This window comes from Garra rufa, chromosome 12 (assembly GCF_049309525.1).
Source record: "Garra rufa chromosome 12, GarRuf1.0, whole genome shotgun sequence".
Taxonomy (NCBI): domain Eukaryota; kingdom Metazoa; phylum Chordata; class Actinopteri; order Cypriniformes; family Cyprinidae; genus Garra; species Garra rufa.
In genome coordinates this window covers 17,026,983-17,046,399 of record NC_133372.1, presented here as the reverse complement: position 1 = coordinate 17,046,399, position 19,417 = coordinate 17,026,983, and the positions used below count along the sequence as shown (strand labels likewise).

Genomic DNA, 19,417 nt, shown 5'->3' with positions numbered 1-19,417 from the left:
ATAATGAGACCCCCCCCCCCACACACACACCTTCCATTTTTTTACTTCAATGATATAACAGCTCTGAGTCTTCAGCTACAACGCCTGAGGAGTTTGGAAAATACCTGTCAAGAGATCAGAGACCATTCTTTCATACAGAATCACTTCAGACTCGTTAGATTCCCAGTTTCATGCTGGTGATTTTCCTCTTCAGTTTACCCTACTGACTTTATTTATATGATTTGGATCATTTTTGGATCATTGTCCTGTCGGAAGATCTAGCCCATTATAAGATTTCTAGAAGATGCAGTCAGGTTTTGATATTTTTATCACTTGGTATTTGACAGAATCCATAATGCCATCATTCTGAATATTCCAAACAAGATGTCCAGGATCTCCGGCAGAAAAATTTGCCCACAACATTAAAAATACAGTACAATATTTGGTAACAATTTATAATCACTGCACACTGTGACTCATTAGTTAAGCATTGGTAAATGGTCAATATATCATTTATAAATCTTCTTTATAAAAGCTTTACAAGGTATAGTCTTCACTATATAAGCTCACAAAAACAGTTAACTGACAACTACTTAATGTTTTATAACTACCTGAACTGATCATGAATTACAATTGGAATACGCAATTTTAGATACTTTAGGAATAAAACATTTACCATATTATTTATAATATGTATATATGTACATTTAGATCATTATCATTCAATAATCATTTACTTACACTTTTTAGATGATCTTATGAACCACTGATGACAACAAAATAACTGGTTTGTAAATAATGTAATACTTAATTTAGAAATGATAAATTGATCATTAATAAGGTATGAAAATACAATTACTAAACACATTATAGATATGCTTAAAAATCAACAACAAAGCATCTATATCTACATGTATAAACTGCTTACTACTGTCTATTAATGAAAAGATAATAATTTATAAATGATGAATTGACCATTTACTAATTCTTAACTAATGGGTCATAGTGTGTAATTATTATAGTGTTACCATATATTTTACTGAACACATATGGGGTATTTTTTCCCCTGTATGCACCAAACCCATCTTGAGTGTATGCTGCTATTTTTTTTTTCATCTCACCATAGAACCCAGTCCAATTTGAAGTCCCAATAGTGTCTAGTAAATAAATATGCTGGAGTTTGATTTTGGATGAGCACATTCTCTTTTCTTGATCAACATGTGGTGATGTAGGTGCTGTTTAATTTTATTTAAATCTCGCAGTATCAGATGTGTCTTGTGAGATCTCGCAATATATCCTCGCAAAACGGTGTTGCAGTGTTTACATTGGAGCTGCATGATTAATCCTTTTTTAATTTTTTTTGTGGCTTTCTGACCCATGACTATTTTCTGCAACTCTTCAGGTGTAATTATTGCCCTGATGGTGGAAATGGGAATTTCCGAAGCTTTAGTTATTTTCTTACAGCTACTTTCTAAATTGTAAAGTTCAATAATCTTTTGCTGCAGATCAGAACTATATTCTCTGGTTATACTTATTGTGACGGATGATTAAGAAAATAACCAATTTAAAGTCCACCTCTTGTCATGTAACAGGCATATGCATTTTTGTGCACAATTACTAAAATCAACAAATGGTGACACCAATATAGAAATTCTGTTTTTCTGTAATTCTGTTTTGCTGAAAATATAAAACACATTGTCACTGATTACATTACACTGTCACTGTTTTATATTATTATTTCATGTTTTGACAATTTAAAAATTACAATATTGTCTATAGTAATATCTATTTTTACGGCTTGCATGATTTTGCATTCATTTGCAATACTAAAAACGTGCATTTATAAATGTGTTTATTTAACTCTACTGTTGAATTCAGGCATTATGAGGACTAGCAAAAATCACTCTAATATACATTATATTCAGAATTCTATAGTGGGTTATTATCATCTTTAAACCTTTGACCAATAAAAATTAATTTGGTGTCAAGCACATGAAAGGAGTGCTGGCACAGCAAACAAACAGGTCGGAAAGACAGATAGTAGATACAACATTCTCTGGCATTCAGGTGTGACTGACCTGCGACTGGTGCTCCTCACTTCTCACCACTCCCTCAACATGCAGAAGGTTCTTGGCCACACCCACACAGGGCAGATCTGACAGAACACCAAGATGACAGGCCAAACCAAACTCTATGAAAATCAGAGACAGATAGAGTAAGAGAGAGGACTGTCTTTTGGAATCTTAGTCAGAAGATACTGGGATCACTCACCCCGATAGTGGAATAGACCATTCCCATCCACAAATACCACCTTCAAAAGAAAAAGAAAAATCTCTTTAAAAGACATTTTTCGTTAAAAAGTGTTAAAGGACAGTTCAATTTCAGTTCAAGCTCAGTTGTGCATCTGTATATTTTCATAATTTCTCAAGCAATTGAAAATTTGAAAGTCCACTGAAAACATATCATAAACAGTGTTGAAGATGTTATTGTCAACATGCCAAAGTGGTAAATTAAAAAATATATATATATAATAAAATGTATATATATTTTTGTAATAATAGCACTCAGCATACCCGTTAAAAAAAAAAAAAATCACTGCTCGCCACTGATATACACTTTTATTTTTCAACACATAAATGTATTCTAACTTTCATGCACAATATTTTAAAACTTCAACACATATGTATTCTTTATTTATATATACCTACAATCAAACTAGTATACATATATTTTCACTTTCACATAACTATATGCTTCATACTCACACGCATGCATGTCTGATCCTTTTTTATCCATTACTACTCACTCTCTAACCAGGAAATACATACGCAAGACTTGTCCAGTTCGTCCATGCACGTCCAACTAAACAATTAAGCTATTCGCAGTCATCCTGTTTTCTTTTCAAATATATTTTTGTTCATTTTTAATTTAAATTTTAAAATATCAATATGTAACCTACGTGTTTTACAGATCTGTGTACAAGTGTTATGATAGTGATTTTGATAGTATTGACTATGACTCAACACTAATGAATGGGCCAGTGGTTAAAATAGTTTACTTTACCTAGCTAAATTTCCACAGGCCTTGACAAAATCAATCAATCAATAAATCCATAAATTAAGACTTATTGATCTCATTGTTGACTCTAACCTTGTAATAAATGATAACCATTTTGCCCAAATAGGTACAGCAGTTCAAAGATAAAATTAAATGAAGCATGCTTGAAAAATTAAGCACGTCTAACTGTCAAGTTAAGCATGCACTGATGTCATGATCGGGGCTGTGGGTCTTCCCTCAGCCTCCCGAGGTCGCTGTTCCTGCACTGCACTTCCTGATTGTATTCACCTGTCTTTGTCATTAGCACTGATCACCCACATCTGTTCACTATCTGAACTATAAGAACTCTCACTTCTCACTCCTGCTGGATGTCTGCATTGTCTTAAGTCTTGTTTTGTGTCTGTGTCTCTGAATCCCTGGCTTTTTGATCGTGTTCTTGGTTTTGTTTATTTTTGGTTCAGTTGAGTAGTTTGTGCCGTGTTGGCCTTTTTGTTTGTTTAGTTTGTTTTCATTTCATTAAAAATACTCACCTGCATTTGGACCCAGACCTCATCCTTCTTACCCGTGACAGAATGCAGACCTCCAAGATGGGTCCAGCGGGGAGGATTTTTTTCGGGGAGGCGAAGGTTCCCCGTTTGGCGGCGGTGGACGCGTGTTTGGGGGCGGCGACCACCCGCTCTGTTCCCGACACGGCGGGAATGTCCTTCGAGGCGGCGTCGGCTACTCGCTTTGAGTTTATCTACGCCTGCCTGGCTGAGATGGACGCTTGTAGGGCTGAGACTGCGCGGATGTGTCCCTGCTTTGCGGTGGGGGCGGAGAGGCTCTTCCGTGGGGAGACGGCGGTGTCCGTTAACTCCGTTCCTGACGCGCAGGTGACCACGCCCTCTGTGCCTGACGCGGCGGTGTCCGCTATCTCTGTTCCTGACGCGGCGGCGAGGCTGGCTTGCGTTCCTCTGGTGGCGAGGCCAGTCCATGGGACTCCGCTGCACGGGCCTGGCCCGCCATCCCTCCCTGGCTTTTTGATCGTGTTCTTGGTTTTGTTTATTTTTGGTTCAGTTGAGTAGTTTGTGCCGTGTTGGCCTTTTTGTTTGTTTAGTTTGTTTTCATTTCATTAAAAACACTCACCTGCATTTGGACCCAGACCTCATCCTTCTTACCCGTGACAACTGATCAGGATTTTTTTTGACTGATGCCAATTTTTTTTCACAATCAAATGGGCCAATTCCCATACTCATTACTCATAAGTTTATGCAGTTTTTTTTTATTTTTATTTATTTTGTTAATTATCTATTTTGCTCTGTTAATAGCCAAACTAACCTTAAACAAACTATCTAAAAAATATATCTGCAACATGAAGCAAGTGCACAAATCAAAAACATCAACAACTTGACAGGCTGAATGAATTTTTTTATTATTTCTCTTTATTATTGGTGTTTTATTGCCTTAATTATATGTATGTCTGCACTATTTCTGTACCTTCTGTACTGGAAGCTCCAGACACCAAGACAAATTCCTTGTGTGTGTAAACACATTTGGCAATAAAGCTCTTTATGATTCTGATTCTAATGAAAATTTACTGTTTGACAGCAGGTGGCGCTTATAAAATAGCAGTATAACGTTTCCTTGGTTACTGCTGTATACAGTGCTGCACTTATAAACACTCCTTTAACATGAATAGTTTGTGAAGTGCTAACAGTTATTAAATATACTTTTTTTTTTACAACATTTGTAAAAGTACATTAGGTAATATGTGAACTTAAGTTTAATCACAATTGTTAGCATACAAAAGTACATTAACAAATAAATTTGTAATCAAGCGATAACATGACGCTTTCATGAGCCAAGACGCACATTAGCCAAGCTCCGCGTATGTAACCCTTCTTTTACTACTGTTTGACTCCTTTTCTTACATTCAGGGTAGTTTTTTTTGTCTGCCATTGGTTTGACACACAGTTGAAAACGCGCTTGTCTTTCACCATCATCCTCGCCAATTAAGAAGAAACTAAACCAGCAGCCGTGGCTTGCCAAGCGGACATGGAGGACAACATGGCTTTCACTATAAATCGATTTGAGGACATTTTGAAGAATGAATTAGCAGCAATGCGCAGCAAATTCACCTTTCACATGACTACAATCCAGAATAAGTGCTCTAAAATTGACTCTTTAACCGGAGAACAGAGAGACCAGAAAAGAGTGGTCAACAAACACACTACGTGTCTGGATGCCCTCGAGAAACAAGTGACTGATCTACAACAGTGGTTCCCAACCACTAATCAACCATTAATCAAAGATAACACAAGTAAACACAACATGCAGTTTTTGAATAAAGTTTTTTTTTATTATGAAGGGAAAACAAAATCCAAACCACCCTTAGCAGCAACAACTGCAGTCAAGCGTTTGCAATAACTTGCAATAAGTAGGTTAGAGTGCTGTGCAGGAATTTTGGCCCACTCATCAAGGCAGAATTGTAGGGGCAAACACTTTTTCACACAGGGCCATGTGGGTTTGGATTTTTTTCCCTTCATAAAAAAACCCTTTATTTAAAAACTGCATGTTATGTTTACTTGTGTTATCTCTGATTAATATTTAAATTTGTTCATATTAATATTAAAAAAGATCAGGCCACCCACTATCCAGTCCATATCCTACCTAGTCGATCAAGTACTCCAGTCGGCCACCCCACCACCACAAGTCCAGGATGTCTCTGAACTGGTAGACCGATGGTTGGTCAAGGATCTCTGAAAGAGGAGGTTCATTCGGTTCAGTGGGTCCTGGTGCACAAGGAGAGTAGGGTTTTAGGAGAAAAACGTGAAAGGTGGGGTGAATTCGGTACCTGGGTGGAAGTAGGAGCTGGAAAGTGACTTTTTTAATCTGCCTCTGTATCGTGAACAAACCAATATAGTTGGGACTCAGATCCGATCCCGGGTGGACAGCCATACCTTGTCTCCAGGATGATAAGTGGGAGTGGAGGAACGCCAGGCATCTGCAAAGGTCTTGCACCTCCGCACTGCATGTCGATGTGAGCTGAGTCCCACACTCTCTCGCTCGCTTGGAACCAGTTGTCCACAGCTGGAACCTCCGATAGCTCTTTTGTCCACAGAAAAAGCGGTGACTGGTAGCCGAGCATACACTGAAAGAACGCAAGCCTGGCGGTGTTCTGACGGAGAGAGTTCACAAACTGTAAAATATAACAATCTGAGAGAGCCCTCTGTTATAAACACTAAAATGCTGATCAAAACCATTCTAAATTCTGGCAATGTGCAAAGCTACATCTGTCTGCAGAATTTATTTAAAGTCAAATTTAAGACTTTCTACGACCTGCAAAACTAAATTAAAAAAATACAAATTAATACCATATGAGCAGGGTAGGGCAATGTGTATGGTAACATATTAAACTGTAAATGACTGTAAAAACATGATTTACAGTTGAGATACAGTTTTTCACAAAAACAAAAAAATATATCTAAAACAATAAACCTGACTATTGTCAAGGTGTCACAGTCACCACAGTCACCGCCCACAACGCTCACTAGATCCCAAATCACCAGACTACTAATTACCATCACCTGTCGTCGCTTATCACACTCTCTATATCCTTGCACTCTCCCCACAGTCTCATTGTCTGGTCTAAAGTTTGCTTCACTTACTTACCTGACTCTTTACCTGTTTATACTTACCTTTAAGCCTGCTCTAACGATCTGCTCCCTGTATTCCTCAACTTCACCACTCCTTCGCTCCACCGGATTACCTTCAAGACAAGGACGCATATTAATCACTAACCCGCATCGGTCGTGTCGAAAAAAGTGAAACACAATTTATCCTCTGCGCCACTGGAGCTGACAGTTAGCAGCCATCTTTTGTAATGTTGACTATTCCAATCACACATCAGTGGGTGGAGTTAGTGTAAATAGCCTCTGCCAACAAGACGGGCCATTTGCACTTAGTGTAAATAGACACTCCGATTAAATCAATACTAAAACTGTTAACCGAACAAAAATGTGGATCTATGGGTCAGTGCCCCGAAAGCATGAGTAGTTTGTGATTCAATAGCGGACTTATGCGTGCCTAATGTACGACTCTGATATTCAAGAGTGTCTATATTAGGCACGCGCAAGTTCGTTACTATAACTCTGATCGTCTTTAACTCTACATTAGCGCGACGGTTTGTTTCATGCAGCCAAGAGATGAAGTAATGACCTGCACTCCCGGGGGGTATAGGTTACTTTTGCGGGTGGAAGTGGGACAAAACATGAATGTCGCAGGCGGGAGCAGGACTAAATAACATATATTTCTGCGGGAGAGGGACGATATTTCTGCGGGACAGAAACTTGTGGGAGCGGGACTAAAATGTCTCTTGCAGGTCTTTAAAATGAAGTTTTGTGCAGCAGTTGAAAGTTTTGAGCTGCCGTTCAGTCTGTATTTAACAGTGCGATGAAACTTGCTGCGTCGAGTCCAAAGCAATCAATCACAGAACACGAGAGAGACCGTGCTTTGATCATTTTCATCTAAAACATTAATAATGAAATTAAACAGTTTTAGGACAATATTTAAATCAATTTTAAGCTATCTCGCGGCACCCTGGAGGCCCACCAGTTTAGAATATCTGTTCTACATGAAACGTGAAACGCAATAAAATACACCCAGTACCCAAATAATGCCTTGTCTGTTTTTTCTCAAAAACAATTTGCGCCCCCCTTCCGATCTCTCCGGCCCCCCCTGTTGAGAACCAATGATTTAAACTAATCAAAGTTAATCTCCATATAAACTCAAAGTAATAGGTATAATGAATAAGCCTGAAACTTATGTTTGAGCAGCAAACAAAAGGTTTCTCAAACAAGAGCAGGGGCTAAGGCAACATGAGGCAGCTTCAAACAGAACCTATCACTTACTCTACTACTTCCTGTTTTATCTAGTCCAGAGTGAGCTACACGTTTCCCTCTAGTGGCAAGTATGAACACGTCAAACAAAAGACTCTGACAAAACCTGTGACAGACTGTGACTGTTACAGTATTATACAATACATGTTGTCTAAATATTCTTAGATTATTTAATTCAATGTTTCAGCGTAAAGATTATTACTTTTATATAGCATCGTTTTCTAGAACATTAAAAACATTCTGGCATCGTGAGACATTTAGATGCAATGAAATGAAACGTACTTCATAATGAGTTACTCATGTAAATGTCTCCTCCTGCTGGATTTGTGTCTCATCGCGTTTTTCTTCTGAGCAAGGTAAAAATCAGTCTTAATCCTCACAGCGCGCCTTCTTCTAGAAACGAACAGTAAACCAGATGAACTTGAAGGAAACTCGCTGCTTTGTTATGGTGAGGTGGGCGTTTACCTTCCGCGCTTTGCTCACGTGGCTAATTAAAATATGAATGCAAATGTACCTCATGGGCGTGATCGAATTAAATATAATTAGCTCCGTTCGGATAGACTGGACACCGCGTTGGTTTCATATGGATTACTTTATCACAGAATATTTGTTTTCGATAAAACTTACTTTGTTTAAAAGTATACATATCAAGCTTTCTCTAAACATATTGCTCACATCTCTGTGTGGTGTATTGGCTGAGTTATAGTATATTTTAATGACGCGTTTCTGAATGAAGATCACGGAGATCAACGCGGCCGACAGCACACCCTGTTTGTTTTCTTTATTTTGCAAAATCACAATGTTTTTTTGTTTTTGTGAGTATATACAAATAAAAGTAGACCCTTTACAGATTCGATTGATGTACTGCTTTAATCTGTATGATCAGAAATTACAGAGTAATTGAAGTTCCTTTTGGGAAACTGCCACAAAACGCGTATACTGAATGTCCTCGCTTACTGAGCTTGAGGTGATACTTCCCTCATAAACAGAAGCCAACATTTCCTGTTATTGACCATTCAAATTGCATCAGTTGTGTTGGGAGTATTGGCATATGTTGTTTTGGGGGTTTGACTTGCTGCTCTCCCCGCTTTGTCCAAGCATGGCTGCATGGACAGGCGTGTAGAGTTTTGCCCAAAACAGAACCATACTGCCAACACTAATTGTACGCAATATAATTGTAATAAATATATTTTGACAAAAGTGGTCCTGACTGAAATTAATTTGTTTTGGCTTTACATTTATATAGCCTAAATACTGTTAACTTTAGGGACAGTATGCTTGGAAATTTCACGTCTTTGATTGCATGTATTATTTGTAGTGTGCCTTCCCCCCAATAATAGCACAAGCTTTGTGCTTATTAAAATAGCTAATGATTTTATTATTATTATTATTATTATTATTATTATTATTATTATTATTATCATGAATTTAGTTATCCATTTTCAACTTCTCTCCCAACTACATGTGGCAAATCAAAGTCTGTTTGTGATGCCAAACACCTCAAAGGTAAACGAGAGCGATTGACGGTTATAGTCATCCTCTAAATGTATCTGTGATAGATGTACAAGTACTGCATAAACTCCAGTCTAGTGGTTTTAGCATTCCACTATGCTGGCAGAAGTAAGACTACACTGCTTTGAGTCAAAATGGAAGTTGTGTGATGTTATGTGAAAAGGCCTAAAAATAAAATTTCTTGACCTGAGGGAGACTGTTGCTGCTGCTGCTGAATCAGTGACTGTTGAAACACACTGGATGTGTCATATTGTACTCACATTCTCAAATTCTTATCACTACCACTTATTGAACACATGAGTTATTACAGATGCATAATCAACACGTCATCATTTTCGAAAAAAAAAAAAAATTTATATATATATATATATATATAACAATTTGCATAATTTTCATATTGGGCTGATGTTTACATTTTAAGCCTTATTCAACTTAGCTCTGATGATGTTCCAATAATATCATGTATCTCTATTTCTAAACAGAATAGCCAAAAGTCTGGCTAAGTGAGACTGTCAGTAACTGTGTCACTCTAAACTGGGGAAACAGATGTTGTTATGACTCTAACCTGTGGCATTAGATTTGGCTGTACGTTCTTCAGTTTCTCCAGGGCCTGTAGCAGAGGTGGGGCTTCTCTGAAGCCCAGGAAACCAGCCACATAAGGTGCATTAAGAGTCACCATCTTACAATCTTCATACAGAACCTATGGAGTGAATAATACTGTTAGAATTCAAAATAAATTATTTATTAAGATAATGTATGATAAAGCAGCAACAGTTGTTACAAATGGTGGGCGTTCTGTGAGTTGGTTATTCAACCTCTAACAGAGGCTTTTGGGTGTAATCTAGATGTAAAACTATTGCAAGTATACTTTAAGGACCATTTATATATCTTGCATTTAATAGCTTGCTTGATTTCCCCTGATGCACGTCAAACCTAGATGTAGAAGGGGGATGTAGGAGATTTACTTGTAAATATTAAGATGCATTTCTATAGCTCTGACTGTTTAAATGTAATTTTGTCAGCCCCTGAAATGGGTTAAAGGTTAAAGTTTAGTAAACATTATTGTGATCTTACCACAGCGATGTGAACAGACTTTGTGTCTTTTCTGAAAACAACAAGTGAAAGACTGCTATCACTTCATTCACTGCCACAAATTGAAGTACAATTTGAACTATGCCAATGCACTTCCTCTAATGCCAACATTATTTTCTAGTCTATTTAAAAGAATGTTGTGGTCAATAGTGTCAAACACGGCACTATAATCCAGTAGCAGTAATAGATAGCTAGAACCACCTCCAGATGATAAGAGCAGGTCATTTGTAACTCTAATGAAAGCAGTCTTTGTACTATGTCACGGTCTAAATCCTGACTGGAAATCCTCACAGTTACCATTTGTTCCTAAGAAGGAACATACAGGTGCATCTCAATAAATAAGAATGTTGTGGAAAAGTTAATTTATTTTAGTAATTTAACTCAAATTGTGAAACTCATGTATTAAATAAATTCAATACACACACTCGGAAGTAGTTTAAGTCTTTGGTTCTTTTAAATTGTGATGATTTTGCTCACATTAGAATACTTCATAAGACGTATTGACCTAATGAATTGTTGGGCTTCTGGTAAGTATGTTCATTTACTGTATATGTACTCAATACTTGATCAGTCTGTGGCACTGCTGAGGTGGTATGGAAGGCCAGGTTTCTTTGACAGTGGCCTTCAGCTCATCTGCATTTTTTGAATTCTCGTTTCTCATTTTCCTCTTGACAATACCGGTCTGGTGAGTTGGCTGGCCAGTCAAGCACACCAACACCATAGTCATTTAACCAACTTTTGGTGCTTTTGGCAGTGTCGGCAGGTCCCAAATCCTGCAGGAAAATGAAATCAGCATCTTAAAAAAGCTGGTCAGCAGAAGGAAGCATGAAGTGCTCTAAAATTAATTGATAAACAGGTGAAGTGACTTTGGTTTTCAAAAAACACAGTGGACCAACACCAGCAGATGACATTGCACCCCAAATCATCATAGATTGTGTAAACTTAACACTGGACTTCAAGCAACTGTGAGCTTTTCCGCCCTTCCTCCAGACTAGGACCTAGGTTTCCAAATGAAATACAAAACTTGCTCTCATCTGAAAAGTGGACTTTGGACCACTGGGCAACAGTCCATTTCTCTTTTTCATTAGCCCAGGTAAGATGCCTCTGACATTGTCTGTGGTTCAAGAGTGGCTTAACAAGAGGATTACGACAACTGTAGCCAAATTCTTTGACACGTCTGTGTGTGGTGGCTCTTGATGCCTTGACCACAGCCTCAATCCATTCTTTGTGAAGTTCACCCAAATTCTTGAATTGATTTTGCCTGACAAGCCTCTCAAGGCTGCGGTTCTCTTGGTTGGTTGTGCATCTTTTTCTTCCACACTTTTTCCTTCCACTCAACTTTCTGTTAACATGCTTGGATACAGCACTCGATACAGCACTCTGTGAACAGCCAGCTTCTTTGGCAATAAATGTTTGTAGCTTAGCCTTCTTGTGAAGGGTGTCAATGATTGTCTACTGGACAACTGTCAGATCAGCAGTCTTCCCCATGATTGTGTAACCTTTTCAAGCAAACTGAGAGACAATTTTGTAAGCTCAGGAAACCTTTTGAGGCGTTTTAAGTTGATTAGCTGTTTGTAAGGCTTTTCTGTAAGAGAAAGAAGTTTTCAACCATGCAACACAAAAGTGAGCGACTTGAAAGTGCCGTCATTCAAGATGGGCTATTGAATCACTTTAGCTTGGGGAAAACGAGAAGGGAATTCACAAGCTTTCTCTGTTAACAGTGCTTGCTAGAGATTAACTCTTTTGTACCACATGTCCTGTTTGTGAAGAGGAAAATGGCTAAACAGCCACTGGATGTTTGGGCTTATTCATGGCTTTGCCCCTTTTTGGCATGTTTCAACTAGGTTGTATGGGCTGACACACTGTGCCGTAGCTCGCAATGCCTATGGTGTGTGTGTAACTAATGCTTTATAATGTCTAACGCAGCATTTTGTTGCCTACGTTTTGTAAAGTCACCTTTATTTAGTGCTGTATACAATACTGATTGTTTCAAAGTGTAATGATGGGACATGAGACAGTCGGATCCATTTGCAGGCTTTATTTAAACTTAAGCACAGACATGGTAATAGGCAGTAGGATTTAGAAACAGCAATCAGGAATTACGAGGGCAATACATAAGAGTAATCCAGACAGGCAAGGTTTGATGATGGTGGTGAACGTAATCCAAATGAGCTAAACAAAAGAGTAATCTAAAGGGTAGGCAGGAGATCGGAATAACCAGACAGGTAATCAAAACAAGAACACATTAGGAAAACAAGGAAACACTTTGTATGGCTGCTAAGCAAACACAATACTCCGCGATAAGAGGGAGGAAGTCCAGGGCTTAAATAGTGTGTGTGATAGGACGCAGCTGTGTGTACGTAATTAGTGCAATGGGTGATGGGAGATGTAGTACATTGTGACATGTAAGAGTGGTGTAAGAGTCTATGTGGTGAGAGAGTGACATCCGGTGGTGAGCAGATGGAAGAACAAGGGCAGGGTTCGTAACACAAAGCAGCCTTACAGTGTAAACAGAATAATGTGTCAATAATGCAAACAAAATTGTAAGCAGCTCTAAAAAGAGGACAAAAGTAAACAGTCAATGCTTTGTTTAGTACTCTGTAAGGGCTGCTATATGGTGCTTACACCGTGGCTTGTCCTGCAGATTACGCTGGACGCTGTGAATGACGTGCAACCTGCTAGTAGGAGCTGGTTGATGTTGTACAGTTGCGATCAAAATTATTCAACCCCCTTGACCTGCAAGACATTTTGCTGCAGAGAACAAAATTTTGTGAAAACAATTCAACAAAGGCATCAGTACACTATTAGAGAAAGTTTATTCATACACATTTGAGTAATTTTGAGAATGTAAGTTGATGACTAATGAAAGAAAAATAAATTGGCTCTAAATGTTCATGTTCAAAATTATTCAACCCCCAAAAGTAAAATCTGGTGCAGAATCTTTTATTCTTTAAAACTAGCAATAAACACTGCTTGAAAGTGTTTAGAAGCTTCTGTCACCTCTCTACTGCAATCTTGGCCCATTCCTCGCCTGAAAAAGCTTTTAGACCACTGATAATATTTAGTTTCACATTGCTACTGCTTTCTTCAAATTCAACAAAATATTTTCAATGAGAATTAAATCTGGAGACTGAACAGGCCACTCAAGAACATTCTATGACTGATCCCTGAACCAAGCTTAAGTAGATTTGGATGTGTTCTTTGGGATGACTGTCCTGCAGGAAAGACAATTGATTAATAGCTTCAGCCTTTGCACCAAAGGCATCACAATTCTTGTAAAAATGCCCTGATACTTCAAAGAATCCAGGATGTCCTTCATACAGTCATGTTTTCCACTTCCTGCTAAAGTAAAACAACCCCATAACAGGACTGATCCACCTCAATGTTTGACAATGGAGATGGTGTTCTTCTGCTTACAAGTTTTGCTTTTTTTGCACCAGACATACCGCTGATCCATGGGTCCAAAAAGTTCCAGTTTGGTCACATCACTCCAAAAAACATTCTTCCAGAACTCCACAGGTCTATCCAGATGAATTTTAGGATGTTCAAGTCGGTCTTTTTGTTCTTCTTGGTCAAGAGTGGTATTCGGCAAGATGCCACAACATGAAGGCCATACTTGTCTAGTGTTCATCTTGTGCTCTGCATTGAAATGTTTTTCCTCCTTTCGTTGGGTCATCTTGCAAGTCTTTGGCTGTACTTTGCAGGTTTTTCTCAGTTGCTCTGATCAAACATTTTATGATATTGTGTTTTTTTGTTCAACACCCTCAAAGGTTTTCTGGTGCAACACACTTTAAACTAAAGAATAATGCTGCCAGCTGCGTCTCTAGGGACTTTTAAATGTCTTGAAAATCTTCATACAGCCTTAGACTTTATAATATAATAAAACTATTTCTTCTCTATAGCTTTTGTGAGAGCTCTGTTGACTTTACCATTATTTGCTACTCAACTTCAGCACATGCATGGACTAACTGTATGAATGTGTAACAGCTCAAGCTCATTCTGTTTTTAAATAGTGTTTCTAAAGGCTTTATTGTGTTTTAAGACAATTTTGTTCCCCACCATAAAAATAACTGACTAAAAAACAGCAATGTTGAACAGGGGTTGAATAATTTTGAACATGAACATTTAGAGCCAATTTATTTTTCTTTCATTAGTCATCAACTTACATTCTCAAAATTACTCAAATGTGTATGAATAAACTTTCTCTAATAGTGTACTGATGCCTTTGTTGAATTGTTTTCACAAAATTTTGTTCTCTGCAGCAAAATGTCTTGCAGGTCAAGGGGGTTGAATAATTTTGATCGCAACTGTATATGCCGAATACTCTGATTGCTTCTTTATTTCCTATTTTGGGAGCCCACTTGTGAAAGCTGGTTGAACATTATTAGGGGTGCTTCGACTGAACAGTTACCATTCACTATCAGTCGATATTCGCGTTTGGGAAGTTTGATCTGCAGTCTCTATAAAGGCCAATCTCAAGCTGATGACAGTGAGAGGTTTGGCATGACATGCAGTGGCACTGTCCCAATCTCTGTCTGCCTCGTGAGATGTAATTTCACAGTCTGAGTAATTACCGTGTGTGCTCTCTCTTTTCCTCTAAAAATGGCTTCAAATCATCAAATTGTGTCTGCACTATAAGCAAGCTGCATGCTGCACAGTTGACAGAAATTGTCACATTCACAATTGAGGCAGTTTTTAAACCATTCAGCACTTGTGTACTCTCCTAGAGATGGTGCACTTATGCACACTCACAGCTCACACACAAATGTAGTAGTTACAGCATAAATGCATTTAATTAAAGTCTACTGCATACACACTTCAAACGGAGTATGTGTGAACCTGGCCTCACGTACAGCTCACAAAATCAGACTTGTGCTGTGTGTAAGCTATTGTGCAACAATTGCCCCATTGCAAAAACAAAAATGCACAGCATAATCAAATTAGGTGAGATAATTATATATTTTTGAAAAATGTCTCAAAAATGCATTTGCATAATTATTGTCACTCTCTGTGCCCAATAGCCCAGCATTGCTCGACTATGTGCAGAGACCATTGCACAGAATGCAACAACATTCACAAGAGTGCAAAAATATAGGCTAACATGCTGTATATAGGTAGTTACAATATATATATAAAAAAAATAATAATCTTAAAACATTTTCAGACAAAAGCCGTCTTAAAGATTCCCAGTTTGGTTCAACATAATTAAAGCAACGTTTTTTCAAGGACGAAAAGAAATGTAAAAGTACGGTATTTGGGGTAAAAGTCGCCCCTGCTGCTGGGGCTAAAGGCACAATAATTTACAAGATAATTAATAGATGACTGACTTTTCCATTTATTGTCATGACATGGTACAGATGGTAAATATCATATTTTATTATGGTGGTTGTCCAACTTAGAGATAATCACCACGTTTATAATGAAACATATTTAAAAACATAAGACATAGCATATAAAAAATAAGTGTGAAACTGGAGTAAACCTTGCCTAGCCTTAAACACAATCCGCCTATGAACATAAAGCTTCCGTCCTGGGGATACACTTGTTTTATAAATACACACTTTTTTTTTTTTAAATACACACTTGTTTTAGAAATACTAGAAATTGCCCCTTGATCATTGGTCCGATTATTGTTTTATTATTGTTGTGTTTAAAATTTGATAGTCTTAAGTTTTGTATTCTATTCTGTACAGCACTTTGGTCAACTTCATATGTTATTTTTAAAGTGCTTTATAAATACTGTATTGTATTTTATTGTATTGTATTTATTTGGCACCACTTATTGTTGTGGGTATATTATTAAAGTGTGAAATGTGAAATCTAAAATCCAAACAATAAACAAAGACATGAGGATAAAGTGAATCACATGACAGGAACATGACTAAATATCAAAATAAAAGACATGAAAACATGAACATGAAACAAACCCAAAAAGTCCACGTTACAATAAGATGACCCAATTTTTTTCAGATGTATTTTCAAGAAAAAAATCACCATTTTATATTCAGAACAATATGGTTGTAACATATGCTTAAGCTCTCATTTTCTATACACCACCTTATGTAACAATGGTATTCTATGACTTATTGTTACGAACTGCTCCAAGACTTAACAGGTTGAAGATCCAAACGCAGCTTTATTAGGACAAACCAGAGACGTAATCCAGAATACAGGCAATGGGTCAAAACACAGGCAGGCAATCCAAAACAATAAACCAGGCAGGCAAAGGGTAAATCCAACAAACAAGCAGAAGATCAAAAACCAAATGACATAAATCCAGGGAGAATGCTCAGAAATACAGTGTAACAACTAACAAGACTTCGCAAAGAATGACAAATTAAACCAGGCTTATATAAGGTGAGCAGACAGACAGAGTAAATGAGACACAGGTGCAGACACTGAGTACAGATGAGTCCATGCAAAGGATTATGGGAAATGGAGTCCGACGGTATATGGAAACAGTCTGGAATGGAGTGCCCTCTAGCGAAGCTCATGGGCACTCCAGCTAGAAAGAGTAGACTAAATAGACTAAATTCCAGGAGGGAGGTGGAGCTGAGGCGGAACAGAGGGAGGGATGGAGGGACAGGTCCATGTGGAAGTGGAAGAACAAAGAACCGAGACAGGTCCAGCCGGGCAGGGAGCCAGGGCAGAGCCAGCAGGACAGGGAGAGCCGAGGACCACCACAGCAGGGCAGACGGGACTAAAGATCCCCACGGCGGAGCAGAAGACCACCAGATTAGGACAGAAGACCTCCATGGTGGAACGGACAGAGCAGGAGCCCTCCAAGGTGGAGCAGAATCCCACCAGGGCAGTGCAGGAGCCCACCAGGGCAGAGCAGAAACCCACCAGGGCGGAGCAGGCAGAGCAGGAGCCCACCAGGGTGGACCAGAAACCCACCAGAGTGGTGCAGACGGAGCAGGAGCCCACCAGGGCGGCACAGGCGGAGCCCACCAGGGCGAACCAGAAACCCACGAGGGCGGAGCAGACGGAGCAGGAGCCCACCAGGGCAGACCAGAAACCCACCAGAGCAATGCAGACGGAGCAGGAGCCCACCAGGGCGGACCAGAAACCCACCAGAGTAGTGCAGGTGGAGCAGGAGCCCACCAGGGCAGCGCAGGCAGAGCAGGAGCCCTCCAAGGCGGAGCAGAAGACCACCAGGCTGGAGTAGACAGGACAGGAAGCCTCCAAGTTGGAGCAGAGGACCCCCAGACTGGATCCGAAGGATCTGAAACACACAACATAGACAGGGACTCTGTGGTCCCAAGGGTAAGAACAATGTGCCTCATAGAGTCCTTGGGCAAGACAAGCAGGGCTGAGAGTTTGTACATGACTTTCATAGCTGTGACAGGGCAGACAGGGATTTCTGGGTCGGCACTCATAGCCATGACTGGGCAGACACAGGGTTCATAGATTGTCTCCTTAGTCGGGACAGGATGGGCAAAGGGTTTACATACAGCTGCCTTGGCCCGTTTAGGACAGGGTGAGAGTTCATGCATGGCATCCATGGCCGAGACAGGACAGACAGGAATTTCAGGGACAGCCTCCATAGCTGTGACAGGGCAGGCAGAGAATTCAATAAAGGCCTTCATAGGCCTAACAGGACAGGCAGGGAGTTCAATAACGGCCTCCATAGCCGTGACAGGACAGGCTGAGTGTTCACTGACAGTCTCCATAGCTGCAACAGGACAGACAGAGAGTTCATTTACGGCCTCCATAGCCATGACAGGACAGTCCAATCCAAAACAATAAACCAGGCAGGCAAAGGGTAAATCCAAACAAACAGGCAGAAGATCAAAAACCAAATGACATAAATCCAGGGAGAATGCTCAGAAATGCAGTGTAACAACTAACAAGACTTTACAAAGAATGACAAATTAAACCAGGCTTATATAAGGTGAGCAGACAGACAGAGTAAATGAGACACAGGTGCAGACAATGAGTACCGATGAGTCCATGCAAAGGATTATGGGAAATGGAGTCAGACGCTATATGGAAACAGTCTGGAATGGAGTGCCCTCTAGCGAAGCTCATGGGCACTCCAGCTAGAAATCATGACACTTATAAAGATATATGAACATTTACATATTTAATTGCCCACATTTTAAGTGGAGATATAAGATTCCTTAAACCTAGACCATACCTATACTTAACTACTACGTTACTAACTATTAATAAGCAGCAAATTAGTAGTTTATTAAGGCAAAAGTCGTAGTTAATAGTAAGTGGTAAGAATTGGTCCCTAAACTAAAGTGTGACCTCCGCCATGCACGCCATGGCCATCCTGCAGGTTCCACAGGCCATGGCGCTAAAAAAGCTGCATGAGGGTAGTTCTGACTCTGGGTTGATGCAGGAACTGCGTACAGCGACCAACTTTGCTCTGCAAGCGATCATGGCACGGTCCCTCAGTCAGGTGATGTCCACTATGAGTGATTAAGATCACAGCATGGTCCCTTGGTCAAGTGATGTCCACCATGGTTGTCCAGGAATGTTGCAGGACGCCTTGCTTCCTCGCACTCCTCCGGTTATGCCGCAGGATCGGGAGGATCAGGTAAGTGCTGCTCCCAACAGCCCTTTTTCTTCCTGCCACTGCCTCGCCGTGGGTATGTTGGTAACCCTTTTGTTGATGCTGCTGCACAGAGGATGGGAGCTTAGTTTGCATTTCCCAGCCCAAGATGTTGATGAAGAAGTGCATTCTTTCTTGTGTCCGACACCAGGATTGGTTTGCAGCTATCAACCTGAAGGATACTTTCATGTCTTGGTTCTGCTTTGAGACAGACCGTTTCTACGTTTTGCTTTGGAGGGTCAATTGTATCAGTACAAAGTCCTTCCCTTCGGGCTGTCAGTGTCACCCCGCGTTTTTACAAAACTTGTGGAGGGTCCCCTATCCCCACTTTGGGAGT

At 39.6% G+C, this 19,417-nt stretch overlaps 1 protein-coding gene across 1 annotated transcript in view; it reads right to left on the bottom strand.

The window, feature by feature from the left end:
- Positions 1–2,042: 2,042 nt before the first annotated feature.
- The window catches only part of LOC141347509 (endonuclease V-like), a 74,176-nt gene continuing 56,801 nt past the window's right edge, over positions 2,043–19,417 (bottom strand). Inside the window, exons 3-5 of the mRNA XM_073852520.1 lie at positions 9,991–10,125; positions 2,251–2,290; positions 2,043–2,170 (exon numbers count right to left, since the gene is read on the bottom strand). Of these exons, the coding sequence (XP_073708621.1) occupies positions 2,043–2,170; positions 2,251–2,290; positions 9,991–10,125 (303 nt within the window). The remainder of the gene's footprint in view (positions 2,171–2,250; positions 2,291–9,990; positions 10,126–19,417) is intronic.